This window comes from Ailuropoda melanoleuca, chromosome 4 (genome assembly GCF_002007445.2).
Source record: "Ailuropoda melanoleuca isolate Jingjing chromosome 4, ASM200744v2, whole genome shotgun sequence".
Classification (NCBI taxonomy): domain Eukaryota; kingdom Metazoa; phylum Chordata; class Mammalia; order Carnivora; family Ursidae; genus Ailuropoda; species Ailuropoda melanoleuca.
This window is the reverse complement of record NC_048221.1, coordinates 129,393,342-129,412,467: the sequence shown is the minus strand read 5'-3', so window position 1 is coordinate 129,412,467 and position 19,126 is coordinate 129,393,342. Positions and strand designations below refer to the sequence as shown.

The following is a 19,126-nucleotide window of genomic DNA, read 5'->3' as shown; positions in this document are numbered from 1 at the left end:
CTGCTTAGCATAATCTTCAACAGAGAACACAAACCAACAGTAATAACTAAGGAAACCTGATGAATCTGAGATTTCTATTTGTTTTTATAAAGAAACGAAGTGAGACCTATCCCAGAAAAGTTGTCTCCAATTTTGAAATGTTCTAAAATCATAAGATCAGTAAAATATCTTATACTACCCACAACTGGGTATACTCCCAGACACAACTGTACTACCCTTCTAAATATAAAGTTTACTCTTTATTTTGGTGATGGCAGGTGTTTATAAAAGTGAGATTGCAGCCAAACAATTCCATTAGCCCTTTAAAAAATGTGTAAAATACGTTCACGTGTCTATATGGTCAATGTGTGTAAGGCCACTACTGCTACATTCTTAGCAAGATGCAAGATGGAGTATTTTCAGGAGAAAAGTTTTAGTTGTATGGTCTATAAGGTGCAGTTCACTTGCTTTCTCTTTGGCTCCCCTCTGAAGGTCAACTGATGTATTTTTTAATTATTCTTGAATTACTGAATTCTTTAAGATTTTTATTTATTCATTCAACAGAGCACACAAGCAAGGGGAGTGGTAGGCAGCGGGAGAGGGAGAAGCAGGCTCCCTGCTGAGCAGAGAGCTTGATGTGGGGCTCCATCCCAGGACCTCAAGATCATGACCCAAGCTGAAGGCAGATGCTTAAACAACCGAGCTACCCAGGAGCCCCTATTGAATTATTCTTGATGAACTCATTATCTAAATACTAAATGACCTCTACATAAAAAAAACAGCTTGCTGCCCTCATCATATAATTCTTCTCCTAACAAACCGTCAATATTAATTTCTGGCCTCTGATTCAAGTAATATCTTCACCATAACTTTAAATAATATTTCGGTTACTGGACTAAAGAAATGCTAATTAAGCCTATACTGTATTCTCAAAGTACCAAAAGACCCTGAGAGTCTGAGTTTATTGTAATGGAAAATGTTAGATTCTATCTACCAAAAAAGGATAATGGATTTTTTTTTTTAAAAAATGACAACAGTAAATATTTAAGAGATTTATTAAAGCATCTTATCACAAAGATGAAAACACATACAAATTAGAAACATGCAACCGTCATCTTCCACAGTCAAGTTAAAATGTTATGTATTTTTCTTGTTTTCATACCTGAAAACTTCAGATCTTATATCCAACTCACTCACCCTGAATATTTAAGTCATTCTTCCTGAAAGTATCCAGGGCAGCAAATAACCAAAATGCAAACTATTATATAAAGAAAGTGCAAAGTTAAAAAAGAAAATGTGTAGAGAATACCCACCCCTTCCCACCCCCCATTAAAGGCAAACAATGGCACTTTGCTCTTGCTTAACCTAGATTGTCTCCAAAAACTATTAAAATGTATAGACTTAACGACAAAAAAACAAACACCTGACTTTGAATAAGATGTCCAAAAAGCTTGTTAGTGTTTGAAAATAAATGCTTAAACAAAGGAAAATGTATTTTATATCAAACAAGTTTGAAGAGCCCTGTATTGCAGCATTCTGTAAAATAAACAAGACAAAAAGCTGGTATAGGGTTTACTGACAAAGGCAGATTTCTTCAGGCAGGTATGTAAGGAGGCGGCTCTTTCTCAGGCATCTTCACAGCCATTTCATAGGTTGGCAAAACATACTGAAGAGAGAAAAAAATTCTATTGGACTTAAAGCACCTTTAAAATCCTACCTGGAATAATTCAGCTTTCAGATTTTAGCTGAAGAATTTGTGAGCTAAAAAGTTCCTGAGCACAGACAGGACTGGTCACGAGGTGAGCGTCTGATCCAAGACTGCTAAAGGGATGGGGGGAGGGGCAGATTTTGCTTCTGAACGGACCCTGAGGCACCAGAACACCTTGACAGGAAAGGAAGTAGGTGGCACGGCTCTCCCCTCCCCCCCACAGTGTGACTGACAAAGCCCCCAATGCCTCTGGGGCTGCAAATCCAGGTTAAGGGCACCACAGAACCACGCTAAAGGAAGCCTCCGAGAAGATGCTGGATCCTGGATTTCATCAGAATCCATGATCAAAGGATCAGGCACTTCTATCATTTCTTCTAGGGTAAAGGGTTCACGTACATAGGAGTGGCATTCCAACCCAAGTGACTCCAAGTGTGACAGGCTGGCTCTACAGGGGCCACATACGTTCTACATGTTGAAAACCAGGAAAAGTTAATACAGCAGCAACTAAAGGGCCCCTAGACGGAGGCCTCCCCACACACTCACGGAACCCATGCATTCATCTCCCCACAGAACCACCAGCTTCCCCTTTCGATCAAGTGGATGTTTTTTGAAAGCAATACAAGCTGCACGTGACGGTACCCCATCCTTAGAAGTTCCAGAAGCCACCAGCCTGGCATGGTTCACAGGGCTGCTTCCTGTCTGATCTTCCCTGCAAAACGCAACCCTCCTGGAGACTACCTAGGAGTGAAGCTGAATGAGCAATGCAGGGGCCTCTCACCCATGCGCCCAGGTTTCCAAAGGGAAATGCTGAATCTTGCAGATGTAAGCTATCCACGCCCAAAACCAGACATATGGCATTGAAGAGGAAGATCCAGGCTCTTGAGAATACTCAATAATGGCTACTGAGGATATACTATATTAAAAGGTCATTCACCTGTGGAGGTGCTTCAAAGGCAGGGTACACGGCGATCTCTGGCATGTTTCTGTTGTTGATATATTTATAGCAGTTCCAAACACAGTTGATGAGATAAGCCTGAAAGAATGCAAACAAAATTTCCATACGCTAGAAACTCAACAGACTACCTGCTCTAAAATTTAGGTGACTTATGCTTTCCCCTACATGTGCTCTATGGAGGAGGGAACAGACACCCATTTGAACCTAGCACAGGCCAGGCCCTTTCCCTACCTGCTCACACTTAAATATCGCAAGTTTGATTGATCACAAGTTTGACTGATAGCATTTTACAGAGAAACCAGAACTGGGGTTTTAATTCAGGTCTGATAACCACTGTGCTGCAGAAGAAATTCTGTCTCTGAACCTTTGGAATTTTAACAGATTTTCAATCAAATCATGGACTACTTCCAAAAAACAAGATGTTCCTTACACTTAGGAAGGATCCTAGCATTTCCAACCACTCTCCGGAAACAAGAGGGAGGGCATCCCCCCAGATGCTACCTTTACTACTATGTCAGAATAAACACTGTCCCCTAACTGTGAACCATAAGGAGAAAAGGCAACAAAAAAGTTTAGATGAACAGTGTCAGTCTAACTGGCCACCCAAATATTTAGTCAGCAACTCACCTTAAAAATGATGAATAAGGCAAAGAACACAAGAACAATGAAGAGGAGGCAGCTGGAGTCCAATGCCAGGAGGTCATCTTTGTAGGGAAAATCAGGCTATAAAAAAAAAGTGGGGGGAGGGGAGAGGTGAACAGGCAGAGTAGAGAGGATTTTTAGGGCAGTGAAACTATTCTGTTTGATACCACAGTGACTACTTTTCATCATCACACACCTGTCCAATCCTACAGGATGTACACCACAAGTGTACCCTCAAGTCCACGATGAACTCTGTGTGATAATGATGTGTCCATGAAGGCCCATCACTTGTAACAAATGGACCACTATGGTTTGGCACGTGGACAGCAGGAGGAGGTGGGGGGGGCACTTTCCATTCAGTTTTGCTGTTAACCTAAAGCTGCTCTAAACCATGACATTTATACACTAAATACAGACACACTCATAATTCAGCTACGCCACTCGCACTTCACTGTGGTCTAGAGAGCATCTTAAAAATACAAAAAGGCACCAAAGTCAGAACTGATTTCCAATAAAAACTTACAAACAGAATTAAACTCATGGTACCTTCAAGCCTCATAATCATCAACGCATGCCACCGAACACTTAAAACACATCTGAATACTGCTGTCCAAACTGAGCCAATCTTCTCTTTACTTTTCACTATTCTACATCTTTCTGGCCTTTGGAAAACACTATCTCCTGTATACAACTGCAGATTTGCCCCTGAGTCACCAAGTCCAGAGGTGCTAAACTTAGATCTAAGTTCCATGGGTCATTTAGTCCTACCTTGGGAAATTAGTTTTTCTAAAAGCCAATCATCAGTCTCAATGCTCACCAGAAAGGGGCAAAAAGGTGGCACGTCTGTGGTTACAAAAGCAGGCAAACCTCTGTGATTTACTGCAGATATACTACATTCTACTGCTAAGGGTCAACTTTATTTACTCAAGTATTTATTCAGCATTTATCATGTACAAGGCAATGAGCAGGGTTCCAGAAGGGCATTAAGAAAGAATAATTAAGGATTCACAAGCTGGCCAACAGAGAAGGTATTTGCCAGTCTGAGAGACCAAATGAACATAAGAGAGGGGAGAAGCCACTGGGGTCTGTAAAAGGAATGGTAAAAAAAAAAATCATTCTAATGTTCTCCTTTAAAGCTCATCTAGTTTTTAAAAACATATGTTTTTGATGGAAATGTCAACGCAAAGGCCCAAATAATTTTTATAAAAAAGCAGCATGCAAAATCCCAAAGGGCCAACAAAGAAAGTACCCGCACACACCAACTCCAAACCAAACTAAGTGTCTCCTTGGGACAAAACTGTTCTTTAAGCCTTCATTTATAAATTGAAAGACAAAAACTGAATGGGACCAGTTCGTGGGGGAATGCTATAGCTTTTATTCAGAAGGTTTCCAATTTTTCAGCTAGGCATGACATGATAAGAGAGATTAGAATGAGGAACCTTCTGACCCCGGCCAACTAGGACACTGCGCCCTGCCCCCAGCTGCTTCTCTCCCGCTCATCACATGCTGCTTTGCTTCCCTCCCTAAGTATACGTGCCAACCACCATGGTCAAGTTATAGTCCTCTGACTACACACAGAATGTTCCTTCCCGCCTTGAAGGGTCTCTGTGACCGGGAACATCTGCTTCTGTATCTTCCCTGTCCTAATTCCTACTCAGACTCTTGAGGGCAATTCAAGCCTTGCTTTCCAGCCCACGTCTGACACCCGTGGGACATCCACTCATGCAGCCTACGCTTTTCCTTCACAGCTTTTTACCACAGTTTTAATGCAGTAATTGTCAATTTTCCAGTTCCCTACTAGTAAGTAAGTTCTGCTGACGTATTCCAAAAATGCAGCACAGTGCCTTGCACGTAAGAAGCAACCACCAAATGTTTTCTGAATGAATGAATGATAAATTTGGTGGTATGCAAGATGGAGCAGGCAGAAAATCTGGAAGCAGGGAGAAAATTCCTAAAAGACAGCATTTTTGAAATGCACTTTATCTGGATTCCACACCTCCTTCCGGACCTTACTCTAGCCCAGCGGGTTCCCTGCCACTTTATCACACAGCGTTAATCTAAGCTCCACACTAATGCTGTCCGTGAGACAGTTCTAGTTCATTATCACAGATGCCTCTTAATTCCCCCAAATCCATGGGCTGCTCCTCGGAGAGACAGAGAAGCTATGTTCGTATCTACACAATTCACCAACAATTTGCCTCAAATAGAGCAAAGGCTACAGTAAACACTCAAGTATTAGCTATGGATATGTGCAAAGGAAAAAGGGGAAGAGTGACAACAGCATTCAGGTTCCTGTGATAGCAAGCTGCTGGGAGCGGCAGCACACACCCCAGGCAGCATCGGGTGCGCTCCGCCCAGCATCTCCGCATCCAGCCGCTGACCAGTGAGCTGTGTCTGTGAGCATCTGTGCTTGACCTCAACTTATTTTGTGCATCCGTTAGCAAGATGAGCCCTTGGGTATCAGAAAAGACTAAGATTATCTGGGGGGTCTGGGAACAATCGTTTACATTTCAGCTTATAAAAGATTTCACAGGAATGCTCTACTTCTGAATAGAGGGAAAAACCTCTAGAGCCAAATTATTATACTACTAGTGTACTCAAAACAAAAGTTGAACTACTCCTTACGTTCTATGATATCCATCTTTAGAGACCTTTAATACTGGAATATCCAAATGGTACTAGTAAGAAGATATTCTACCTGTATCTTACTGGTTTCACCACGGTAATTAAGAGTAGTAATAATTATTTTAAAACACTTTAAAAAAGACGTAGGGTAGATTAAAATAAAATAAAAATAGTACCAAAAGCTGACTCAAAATTTCGATTTAAATATTTTACTTAAAATAAAGAAAACAAGTTTAATTAATACACACTTACTAATTGATCCAGATACTCTTTGATTCTTGGCAAGTAAGTGAGAGAACTGATAGCAACCAGGCAACTAAGAACGAAGTCAAAAAGCCGGTAACAGAAGAATGGAATCAGCCAACCCACTTGATACTGAAGACAAAAAATAACAACCACAACATCACAACAAATTTAAGTATCACTCAGTAAAGGTCAAACTCTAAAAGTCGAAAATACAGGATACTTACGGAAATTGCTCCATATACCAGCATTGAACTGATTATAAACATAAGAACAGAGACGGCAAAAAGAACACAGGCATTATCTAAGAAAACAAAAACAAAAATCTAATTAAGCTACTTACATAACAAAAAGAACAAAACTCTTCATGACAAAATAATGTTTTAAAGTTAGCTTAAAAAATGAGTATTTTCAAGGCTGACTATGAAAAAATCTAAGACCAACCCTGTTAAGAAAAAAAAAAAATCTGTCTCAGCATTAAGTAATGACGTTTGAGGAATTCACACCTTTGTTTTTCTTCTCTATTAAACTGGCTACAGCTCACTGACTCTTTTTTTTTTTTTTAAAGATTTTTTATTTATTTATTAGACAGAGATAGAGACAGCCAGCGAGAGAGGGAACACAAGCGGGGAGTGGGAGAGGAAGAAGCAGGCTCATAGCTGAGGAGCCTGACGTGGGGCTCGATCCCATAACGCCAGGATCACGCCCTGAGCTGAAGGCAGACGCTTAACCGCTGTGCCACCCAGGCGCCCCCAGCTCACTGACTCTTATCCACTAATCACTCAGCTAAGGAGACAGATCTCTGCCCAGAGTCTAAGAGTCTGAGGGTGTGCAAACAGAGAATTATAATCCAATGTGGCAAGTGCCACAACAGAAAGAGAAACAATTAGCTTTCCCAGGGGAATCAGGAACAAAAATATGGAATGACACAAGTTGGGTCTTGTGAGCTAAGCAGGGTTCCACAGGAGGGAAAGGCTGGTACTTGCTTGAAAGACACAGATGTATTAAAAACAGAGCATTACAGCTGCCCCCTCTGGCCTCAAATAAAATACACAATCAGAAATTCAAGGTTCTCCATTAACCTCCTCTCCCCCATCCCAACATGTGAACTCGCTGCTCCCCATTCCCTCCTCATGATTTCTCTGCTACTTTACAGGGCTTTTCTTTGTTCCCCACCTCTTTCTCAGGTTGTCCCCTTCCTCTACATTATCCAAGTTCATTAATCATCTCATAAAACACCAGAGTAATCTCAACAATACTAAGTCACAGTCGACTTGAGTTTCCTAGCAAAGATCTAAAGTTAACTCTTTGACTCTGGATAGACTGAGAACCAGAAGGGTACTACTAATAACGATGATTAGAATAATTGCCAAATATTCCCACTATTAGACAAATGTCATCTATCATCTTGTCACTTGGCAGTACAAACACCATCAATATCTGGCACTAAACTAGGTAAGAACAGCCCTCTTTAAATTTTTCTAGAGGATATCCTCTAGATGCCCTATAGCATAAAGGGGAGAAATGGGATGACAGGTGAAAAATACATATATAATACTGAGAACAAGAGATGCTCTGATATTTGTGAGTCAACAAAGCAAACGAAATACGGGGGGGCTAAATACCCAGATATGAACCTCAAGTTTCCAGCCACCACCACATTCAAGAACCTCCTCCAGGGGGCCCCAAGTGTTCACCCATTACCAATGTGAACATAAAGTTAAATTCATATTTGAAAAACAGCTTGTATATGTTACAGAAGCATCTCATATATATTGAGTGTCGTATTCTGTTTCACTGATTAAAAATAACTGATCGTGAACCTTATTATTTAAAATCAGCCAGCAGGCTGGGGCGCCTAGGTGGCGCAGTCGGTTAAGCGTCTGCCTTCGGCTCAGGTCATGATCCTAGGGTCTTGGAATCGAGCCCTGCATTGGGCTCCCTGCTCAGCGGGAAGTCTGCTTCTTCCTCTCCCTCTCCCCTGGCTTGTGCGCACATGTGAGCACGCGCGAGCACGCGCTTGCTCTCTCTCTCAAATAAATAAATAATCTTAAATAAAATTAAAATAAAATCTTAAAAAAATAAAAAAGGCCAATGATCAGAACTTGCCATTATAACACCGGGTCGTGGGAAAGTCAACTTTATACTTCCAAAGAGACAAAAACTACCGTATGACCAAGTACTATGCATTTTTATTTTCTGTCAAGAATAGGAACTTCAGGGGCGCCTGGGTGGCACAGCGGTTTAAGCGTCTGCCTTCGACTCAGGGCGTGATCCCGGTGTTATGGGATCGAGCCCCACATCAGGCTCCTCCGCTATGAGCCTGCTTCTTCCTCTCCTACTCCCCCTGCTTGTGTTCCCTCTCTCACTGGCTGTCTCTATCTCTGTTGAATAAATAAATAAAAAAATCTTTAAAAAAAAAAAAAAAAAGAATAGGAACTTCAGCAGAACTGTAACCAACACAAGTATGATAACGAATATATCTGATTCTGTCTACAGCAGGCACAGCACTCACACAGCATGCAGGAAACCCAGGACTCCGTCCCTGCAGCTCTAGCCAAGGCAGCCAGTTGTACAGACCTACAAGAACGGTCAATAGCCGTATATCTTTTTCTACACCTTGATTTTAAGAGAAACATATGCTGACACTGCAGGCTGAAAAAATGCTGACATTATCAGGTTTTGTACCATTTTACAGCCTAAAGTACCAAAAATAGCCATTAAAAACTAATGTTTTACTCATCATTGTATTTTGATTTTTAAATAGAAATAGACTAACTCGAAGAAAAAACAAACACCAGGAGGGATGTTTCTAATGTTCTTGGTATCTCTTTTATCGCATTTAATAAAAAAATTAAAGGATTATATATCTGAATAAACATTCAGCAGACTCATTTAAAAAGCACTTAAACACAGTGCAAACAACTGTCAGTGTTTTTATACTACAATGTCAACAGATGGCCACAAAACTCTACTTGAATCCTAGAAATAGCAGTTAGCCCTGTGGACAATGAGTGAATTATTTGAATTAACAACCAAAATTTTTTAAAAAACAAACTTCATAAATTTATCAGAGAAGATCATAAATGTAATAAAGCTCAAGAATTTATAATAAAAGCTAACAAACCTAAAAATATAACCTAGATCCTGTAACATTATAAATATACAGGAGTACTCAGAACATTTTCCTGAAGTGAAATTTTAAACGTGCAAAAACTTTGCACTGGAAAGTTTGTATTAAATTTCTAACATTTATAATATAAAATCTTTTTTATTTTTTATTATTTGAGAGAGAGAGAGAAACTGAGAGCTCATGAGCAGGGGGAAGGGCAGAGGGAGAAGCAGACTGCCTGCTGAGCAGGGAGTCAGATGCAGGACTCGATCCCAACTGGGATCATGACCCGAGCCGAAGGCAGGCACCTAAAGGACTGAGCCACCCAGGTGCCCAATATAAAATCTTAACTAGAATTTTTCTGCACCTGTTTTTTAGAGAAAGATAATGAAAATGCTATCAGAGAATAAACAGGTTTAAAAAGATAATTTCCATAAATACCTTCTATTTTTAACTCCAACATTGTCTTCCTTAATCTAAATGATTGAAATATATTTAGAATTGTGACGCTGAGCAAAAAATTTCAGCAAATATTCCAATAATTCGTATTTCCTATTTTCCTATAAGCCCATTTTCTCCCATCCTCTACTACACTTGCCAGCAGATCTTAAAGGCTTACAAGTCTTTTTATAATTTCTTCTATCTGCACAGCACTGACAAAAATCAAGGGATACAATGTACATTTCTCAAAAAATCTTCTAGTAGTCCATAACATTTTCTGGCCAGAAGTGCTCAATTACAATTCTCACTGAATAGCTTTGAAAAACCCATAAAAACACTTTTATGCCTCAGCAAGTAGAATAACTTAAATACAATTTAACCAATCCTCTAAATAATTTGTGTGTGTGTGTGTGTGTGTAATTAGCAGGAGATACTTTCAACTAAAAACATACCAGCCATTCTCTCAGATGAATAGTAATTGCCAATGACTTCATACTGAATGTTAACAGCTGGCATTGAGTTTGGATGAGTTACTTCCACGGTCAGCAAAATTGCCATCAACAGGTTTACCACCTGTAAAAGATAAGATGTTACCAATTATATTATTAATCAAGAAACAGTCTTCACCACAATCTTTACATGTCTTCCCATGTTTATGCCATTTTACTCGCAGTAACAAAGACAGAAAATAGTAGCAGACTACCTGTAGATAAAATATGCAATACCCTTCTAAAAATAAGTATTTCTTGGGGCGCCTGGGTGGCACAGCGGTTAAGCGTCTGCCTTCGGCTCAGGGCGTGATCCCGGCGTTATGGGATCGAGCCCCACATCAGGCTCCTCCGCTATGAGCCTGCTTCTTCCTCTCCCACTCCCCCTGCTTGTGTTCCCTCTCTCACTGGCTGTCTCTATCTCTGTCAAATAAATAAATAAAATCTTTTAAAAAAAAATAAAAATAAATAAAAATAAGTATTTCTTAAATTATAAACTTAAACGTTTCAGAGCAAATATGTGTTGACTGACCCTGTGTTAATAAATGGCAAAACAATTAAAAGAAATCATTACAAACTGTTCATGTTCTGAGTCATGTATTTATTCATACACCAATCTCAGAATTTCTGGGCTTGAAGAAACTACGGTTCATCCAATGCACTTATTCATCAGGATAAATGTAATACCCACCAGTTAAGTAAATAGTGATCCGACAGATAAGCCTGACACTCCTCTACAGTATGTCCTATCTAATGACAGAAAACTATTTCATTTCCTCTTAGGCCTGACTCAAATGCTTAAAAGACTTTCCAAGATTTTAACTATGTCATTTTGACTTTCACCTACTGGCCTTAACTCTACCTTTTGAAATAACATGCTCCCCTCTTTGAGTCGGTGCTCCTCTAACACCTAAGGGGAGCTGACATGGGCCCAAATAATCTTTTCTAGAATAAACATTCAGGTACTTCAACCATGTCTCTAATGGTTTAACACTGTCCAGCTACCTCACTACCTCCTTTCTGCTCTCCTCTAGACACACGCTGCAGTTTGTTGGCCATACCAGAAAATGAAGTAAGGTCAACCTGGTCAGGGCACACAGGGATCTCGGTTCCTACGGCCTAAGTTAATGAATTTCAACTAGCATAGCCCGAAATCATACTGGCTTCGTACGTTTTTTGAACGCCATGTGAGAGTAACTCCCTAAAACCCTTCTTTTTCACACCTGATTCTGCTAAGCTACCACCTGAACCTGCAGACTTAGATCCAGGGGCCCACGCATAAACCCTTACACATCTGCAATGGAATTTCACTGTACTATATTCTTGCCTGTCAAGATACTCTGGATCTAGATTTGGACACCCTACAGACCTCCTATCTCTTTTTTTTTTGAAAATAGGATCAGCATGGAATCTGTTATCTCCATCTCAGTCACTAGTAAAAGAGAACTGGGCCAAGCGCAGATGTCCAGCGGTTATCCTCTTCCCATTAACCAGCAATCTTTGCATAAAATTCCTTATCACTTTCAGAGAAACATCTTGAGTCTTTGTCACACTTCTTGCTTAAATTCCATCATAATATCTTGTGAATTTTCCTAATTTCCCAGGGTTGTAACTCTATTTAAAGAAGAAATTACCTATGCCTCTAGTGGTTAGTGAACCCCTACAGTATCCCAGGAAGCACCCCTTCCCTGAGGTGCTCAAAAACAGTCCTGTTGATGATTCAATACAGAAAACCACCAGGGACTGGAGTCAGCCTTCTCTGAAAGTTCACAGAATCTGTCCTCTTCCCTTCATGAAAATCTCCATATTTGATACTTTTAAAAAAAACATTAGAGCCTTATCATCAACAGTACTTTAAACAAGCTCTGTTATGTAGCGCTCTCCTGTTGGTCCTGAATGAAAAATAACAGTTTCTCAGTTGAAGGCACTTCACATTCTCTAAGACAAGCAACCCAAGTTTTATCATTCAATAAGATCAGGAGATCTAAACAATGTCACAATATCAAATTCAGAATCAACTGACATTTACTGAGGATATACTATATACCAGGCATATTCACATGCATTACTTCACTCACTCCTCCCAACAACCTGGTGAAGAAAATACTACTAAAGCCCATCTGCAGATGAGAAAACTAAGTTTCAACAAGTGAAATAACTTGTGGTAAGTTCACTGATACGGTGGAGGAGACAGCTAGGATACAAACCTGTTTCTTTTTAAGACATCCTGCTTCGGAGCACCACACGATTACTTATACCCATTCCTAAGCAATTTCTGTTTTGAGGTCTCTCCAACAGAAACTATCATCTAAGGTTATAAAATGTTTATACTTTACTGTCCAAATAAATATGCTCAGTTAACATGCAATGCTCAAAAGCAAGGTACTTTATCCTTCAACTCCTGAAAGGTCTCACAAAAGACAAGCAATGTGGCTCCCTGGTTGAAAGCTGATTTTTTTCCATTTTCATTGCAATGGGCTTTGGCTACCAGCTCATCCAACTAGGTAAATTAATTATTGAACAATTAGATATAGCTACTGAAACTTTATAGGTTCTGTGTATGAAAATCAGTTTGAAATCAATTCAGCAAACTATTCTTTGTTAACCACCATATAGTTATAGTTAAAAACTCTGCATAGTACAGAAAACATTCTCGTATCAAGAAAAACACACGAAACTCAATAACTAAATGAAGGAAATGACACAATCAAAATTATTTAGGAGTTTAATTTTCCCTTCCTAAATATTTTTATTGCATGTAGGACTTAAAAAATCTCTTTCCTCTCACATGGATAAGCCACAGACTCATCCACCATTATCTTCTTGCAATATTAGTGATACTTCAAATTTCACTTCATTGTCACAACCCGGAGTATTAAACAAAAACCACAGCTCTAACCAAAAGGACCAAGAAACGATCAAATAAATTGCAGTGTTACTTCTTTAAAAGCTCACACAATTCAAATCTTCAGAGTTAATTATATTCCATTAGATCACTATATTTCATTAGAACTTCAACCTACATTTTAAAGTACTAACCTGGAAAATCCATCCTTGTGATCTTAAACTGAGCACCCATCCAGTGCTCCTATTTAGGCCCTGTGATATTCACTTTTGATTATAGTCGATACTTTACTAAATTCCACAGAGAACTTTTCAAAAAATACAAAAATTCAACTTTACAGTCTTGCAATATAAAATTTCTCTGAAAATAACAAGTATGCACAATTTCAGATCTTTATTCCCAATTGATTTTTTCCTTTTATTTATTCAGGAAAAATGTAATTAAAATAATGATTAACCTCTAAACCTCTCAATATGGAGGCACAGAATACAGCAAATACGTTAACGGCATGGGCTATGGACATCCCATTCAATGTAGAAGCAGTCCTGTAAATTTATTGGGCCAAATTATATAGCTTGCATTATCTTTGCAAGCCTTTTGCACACCTTGTATAAGTAAACAATTACAAAAACCAGATGTGTAGATTTTGTTACAAAGAACAGTTATCAGACCCAGGAAGTACTCAGCCTCCAGAAAGGAATTCCTCTTTGCTTTCTCATCTCACTGCCACACCCATCCCAGGAGATTCTTTGGGAGCTGGTTTTTGTTTTAAATCATTTTTCTTTAGATTCCCACGGTATATTTTGCCACAACCCACTATCTGCTGAGACTATAATTAAAACAATGTACGTGCTTCAGGGCATCCTGATAAGGGTCCCACAGGCAGAGTGAGTCTCCACTGGGAGCAAATCACCGAAGCACTCTCAGCAGATAAAGACCAAAATGGCCAATCTCTATAAAAATTGTTAAATGTTTCACATACATATAAACTTTCTGTTGTACTGGTATGTGCAGTTACAAATGAGTTATCCTGCTCCTTTTGGGAGGAGACAATTTTACAAATGTCTAATGAATACTTCAGATGTTCTAATTAACGAGCTAGCTACTATACACATTTTATAGAGTAAGACCTATCATCTTTTTCCCTCAAGGAGAACATCTTGTGGGGGAGAAAAATAAAAAGATAATCCTTAGTAATCATGCAATAAGTACTATTTAATAAGCACAGACAAGTGGTATGTAGAAACTTTTCCAGGTACACAGTGAGGAAATCAGAACTCTGGCTGGGAAACAAGAAAAGCTTCACCAAGGAAACATTTGAGCTAACCATTAAAAAATTAAACGGAATTGGCAAAGTGTTGTTAAAAGTCACAGCTGGGTGTTGAGTAAATGGGAGATGTTAATACTATCTCACTATTCTTTATATTTGAAATTTTAATAAAGTTTTTAAAAAGTGACGGGGGGGGGAAGAGATAGCTCATGCAAAAGTACTGAGGCACAAAAAAGTGTGTTTGAGGAAAAATACCAACTTTGAAATATAAACAGGTTTTACCCTTATTTAAAGAAACCAGGAATGAGGGCTGAAAAGGAACAGAGCTTGAGGAAAGCAGTCTTTTCTCCCAGCTATAAACTTCAGATTGTTTATGTCTGAGACATTCATGAAAAATTAGCCATATATTAAGTCTTTCCAAGACCTAAAATTATTACAAATGCTTAAAATGTATTCTTGTAACACAACATCAACCATGAAGGGCAGTCCTATAGCCCATCTGTAAGCCTATTTTCAATTATTCAATGAACATCTGAACTTACACTACGTAACAAGTTTGTGTGAAATCATCTGACTAAATAACAGAGAAAACAATTTTAGGAATGCCAGAATTTAAACTAGAGCTCATTCTGAAATTCTGTATAACTTAACCAGGGATTAGGCTTCTTTCCAATCTAAAACGCCAAAAGCTAACACTTCGGGGATGGCACATCTCTGGCTCCAGCTTCTTTACATCCTGCACTATTTAATACCACAGAATTTATACTTCAGTACACAATGTTAGAATGGCCTTAACACTAGACCAGTTGCCAGAAAGCAATGACACTGTATCAGAGACCTTCACCGACACAGTGTTTTCGCCCAGCAGGAGGGAGCGCTGCACCCCCCCATCCCAGGTTTCAAACAGCACAGAGGCAATCTAAAGAGGATAATAAATATCCTCCCACCTGAAACTGAGAAGGGAGGATCCTTGACAAGGTAATAGAGGAGGGAAGTGGCATTCTACCTCAGTCAATCTCTTATTACTTCTGTCTTAGTAAAGAAGCTTCCAGTAACAAAATACACTGTTTGGACAAGTCCTCTTTGTTAGAGGTATTATACTACACTTTTGTGTAGGTGGTCTTGTTACAGAAATTGTGTTTTTTATATTGCTGTGGTACTAAAGCTACATTTTTGAAAGTCACCAACGAAACCAACGGCCTTTTCCCAATCCTTCATCCAATTAGAATCTGATGTTACTGACCACCTTTCCCCTCTTCCTTGTCACTGTACCGTTTTAAGTTTCATTCTTGTATATGTGCTCCAAAAATCTCTGTGATATCGTATCTTAAGGGCAGATATCATTCTCAAGACAAGAAACATCTGAGAGCCTTTGTGTGGCAGGTAACGGAAAAACAAAAGATAACAAGAAATGGCCCCAACGAATGTTAATTTATTCTTTTTGTATGTCCAATAAAGCCTTTTACATTGCAAATAATCAGTAAATACCTTATATAAGACAGATTAATTGATTTTAGGAGCTTATAGTGTTCTGCTAACCCAAAAGTCCATACAACGGGAAGAATGGCTATGGCCTCCTTCTAAAATTGTGAAAACTAAAGCAGGGGAAAAGGAAGAGATGTAAAACGTTTTCACATCAAGTGACTCCAGGGGAGAATAAATACCCTTACTAAAGTTTTTCTCCCTGCATTTTGGGTTTTTCTGTATATAACTTGTATTTTTCCCTGCTATTCCTTTCATTTTTATGAGCTGTGCCCACAGCATACAAAAAAAGAAAAAATCTGCCTAGAAAAGACTGGAAAGAAATACAGCCAATTATAATCAGATGGTTGAAATTGGGATGGTGGTTATTTCCTTCTTGAGGAGGAGCAAGAAATCCTTTGTTCTATGAATGGAGAGAAGAATCTGAGAAGAAACAGGAAGATAAGGTTTGCAGGCACAAGTCCCAGCTGATGAACACAATTTCTCAATTCAGTAGCAGGGGAGGTCATCTGCTAGGGATGAGGGAAACAGGGTTGAGTAAGAGGCTTGAGGACCCTAAAGATTTGAACAATTCATTTAAGGGAATGGAAGGCAAGGCTAAGGACAAACAAAAGAAACTGAAGACCCAGATCCTTAGCAAAATGGAGAAGAGATAAAAGGAAGTGAGAAATGCAATGCTGCTATTGCCATTAACTGATTAATATCCAATATTACAAATCAGTTAAAATATAAAAAGGGAATTTTTGAGAATAAATCTGATATAATTATACCAATAAGATGATGTTTCTGAATATGAAAGTACAGGAAATATTAAAATAAACTTAGAAACAAGCAAGTAAGCCTACACATTCAAGTTGTTGTTTCTGATGTACGCCAATAAAGCAAAACTGTAAAACAAACAAACCAGGATGGTCAGAAATAATCCCCTGGTCAGTAGTCCCCTGGGGGTCAGCCATGAAATAGTATCTGCCTAACTAAGATTATTCTCATCTGGTGTTTGTTCAAATGGTAATGATTTCAAGGCACTGGGTAGGGAAATAATGATAACAGAGAAAGCCAAAAAGAATGTCATAAAGCTTTTCCTTTTTTGTAGTTCACAGAAGTTAACAGAAACCATACAGTATCACTAATGCCACAACCCTCCATACCAAAACAAAACCACCCCACAAAAACAACAACAAATTACAAAATCACTAGTGAAAGCAGCCAATCAAATCAACAATATGAAAAGTTTGTCAAAGCTTCAGTAAATTCATTATAGCCGAAAGCTATCCCATGAGAGTCATAAATTAGCTTCGCTGTCTAGGGATACTGGAGATAGTGGTAAGAAATCACAAAAGTATTACTGGTGAACTACCAATCAGTAACACTGTCAACTTGGTTATGACACAGAACTACATGGATCTTGGACCCCAGGAAATGCTAGTACATGTGGCTAGAATAGAAAAGGCTCTCAATAAAAGTCTCTTAAAAAACGGAGTAAAAAGCGTCTAATGGGCAGGGATTTTAAATTGCCCCAGGAAAAGGCAGAGCGAGTGTAAATCCCGGCAAAAGGTATTGCCTCCAAGAGAATCTCCAGATTTACAATACAGGCCTTTCTGCCTACATCACACACTGTGACAAATAAAGTCCAGGAACCACAGGCAACTGCGTTACAGCTGGATCTTTCGATTTCCTTCCAGGCAAGACAATGTCGAAACTAGGCTGCATTTCTCAAGGTCCACTCCTTAATTGTTTCGTAGGAGTAAAAACTCCAGGGAGCATAGGTGGAAGAGTGTTCTCTCTGATCACAGTAAGTACAAAAAGGGCCGAAATCAGGTAGTTTCCATAACTCCCCACCAAATCCCAGTATCCATAGCCCTCCCACCTTCCCCTACTCTCCATCTTCCCCCTCTCTCTCTCTCTCTCTCTCACACACACACACACACACACACTCCCGCCCACAACGCCTCCGCTTCTCCCCACTCAGATCTTCTCCTCTACTTGGAGCCGAGGAACAATCTCCCCAGTCCTGCCCACCCCCACTCCGATCCCTGGCCACAGTCCCCTCCGTCAAAGTTACAGCACCCTAAAAAGAGGCTCCCATTTGCCTTCTCGCCCCACCCAACACCCCGTTTTGAGCCTCACCCCCTCCCAGCGAACACTCCCTTCATTTCAGACCTGACTCCCCCACTTCCCGCTCATGCGCATTCCCCTGGGCCCCAACCATCCAGCCCCGCCCGCCCTTACCATGTACCAGGTCCCGAGGATGATCGTCCCGGTGCGGACATGGCAACAGCCGCAGCACCGGGTACTGTAGAACCGGTCGCTGCGGCTCCGTTTGAAAGTCATGGACACCATCGGGAATCTCACGAGCTTCGTTCTAGGATGGACCCCTGACAGACGATTTCCGCCCAGAGGTCGAACCCAGATAGCTCTGCCAGTCTCCAAAACCAAGCGACGCGTCTTCAAGCCCGCCCCCAGGCCAGGCCCCAGCGAAGGCCCCAGCCAGCTCCTTCGCACCTGCGCACTGAGTGCCGAGCGCCGCTCTCGCGCGACCTCGGTTTACCCCTCTTCCTCCACCTTCCCAGCACACAGGCCAATGGAAGAGCGGAAAGCGGGATGGACTCGGCTCCTGATTGGAAAAACTTGGAGATTGACAAGACGTCACGCCCAATCAGAAGTGCGACTCGCCTTAGCGCTAAAGGATCCCCGCCTCTTACGTGAAGACAAGGGCTGGCTCGTAGGCCTAGAAAGGTTTGGGGTAACCTGGTAGTTTACCCTCCCTGGGACGAGAGCGGCAAGAATAGTGGCGTTTAATGGGTAGAGGCAGAGACGAGATGGGTTGGTGGCAGAAAGGAGGCACGAAGGACTTTTTTGAGTGATGTCTCTGCCACGTACTGCTTCGGAGGCGTCACGGGACCACGACTGCTCACGTGATGACCTTTGCGCGCAGCTCGATTATTTGGTTGGCCGGGGGCGGTGCCAGTGGGAAAGGGGCGGGGCTAATCCCTACTCTGGGGCGTTCCCCACTGCAGGAGTGGAAACTGGGGACTTGGAGGAGGAGTATAGGTTTAGGTTTACACACTCCCTCGCTGTGAAGTCTTCTGGTTGGGAGCAAAGAAATACCACCTAACTCAGGCAACTAAGAGGCAAGGGGATTGAGGAAAATAAAAGCAAGATAAAGTAGAACTGCTTAGTTGTTGGGTTTATACAGATAAGAGTGAGTTTTACTGGGAAAAATTGTGAAGCACATTAAAATGGACCAAAAGATTACTGGATTCCTTCAGTGAAAAACCAGCCATAGTCTGACACACCTTTCTGGGTATCCTGATTCTATGTGGGCTGTCCATCTTT

General features: G+C 40.4%; 1 protein-coding gene across 1 annotated transcript; it reads right to left on the bottom strand.

Annotated features, from left to right (window-relative positions):
* Positions 1 to 1,016: 1,016 nt before the first annotated feature.
* LAPTM4A (lysosomal protein transmembrane 4 alpha) lies at positions 1,017 to 18,311 on the bottom strand. The gene is made up of 7 exons (XM_002914995.4): positions 18,020 to 18,311; positions 10,158 to 10,278; positions 6,380 to 6,456; positions 6,162 to 6,284; positions 3,270 to 3,365; positions 2,622 to 2,720; positions 1,017 to 1,645 (listed from the first exon to the last, which is right to left on the bottom strand). The coding sequence occupies exons 1-7, from the start codon at positions 18,128 to 18,130 to the stop codon at positions 1,574 to 1,576; spliced, it is 699 nt and encodes a 232-aa protein (XP_002915041.1). The 5' UTR covers positions 18,131 to 18,311; the 3' UTR covers positions 1,017 to 1,573.
* Between the last annotated feature and the right edge of the window lie 815 nt (positions 18,312 to 19,126).

What these genes read in the sequence shown, in the direction of transcription:
- LAPTM4A (XM_002914995.4), bottom strand. Translation starts at nt 18,130, where the DNA reads ATGGTGTCCATGACTTTCAAACGGAGCCGCAGCGACCGGTTCTACAGT. An exon ending in TTCATCTGAGAGAATGGCTG is followed by an intron (nt 6,457 to 10,157) that starts GTATGTTTTTAG and finishes TTGTTTTCTTAG; the next exon opens with ATAATGCCTGTGTTCTTTTT. An exon ending in TGGTATATGGAGCAATTTCC is followed by an intron (nt 6,285 to 6,379) that starts GTAAGTATCCTG and finishes TTTTGTCTTCAG; the next exon opens with TATCAAGTGGGTTGGCTGAT.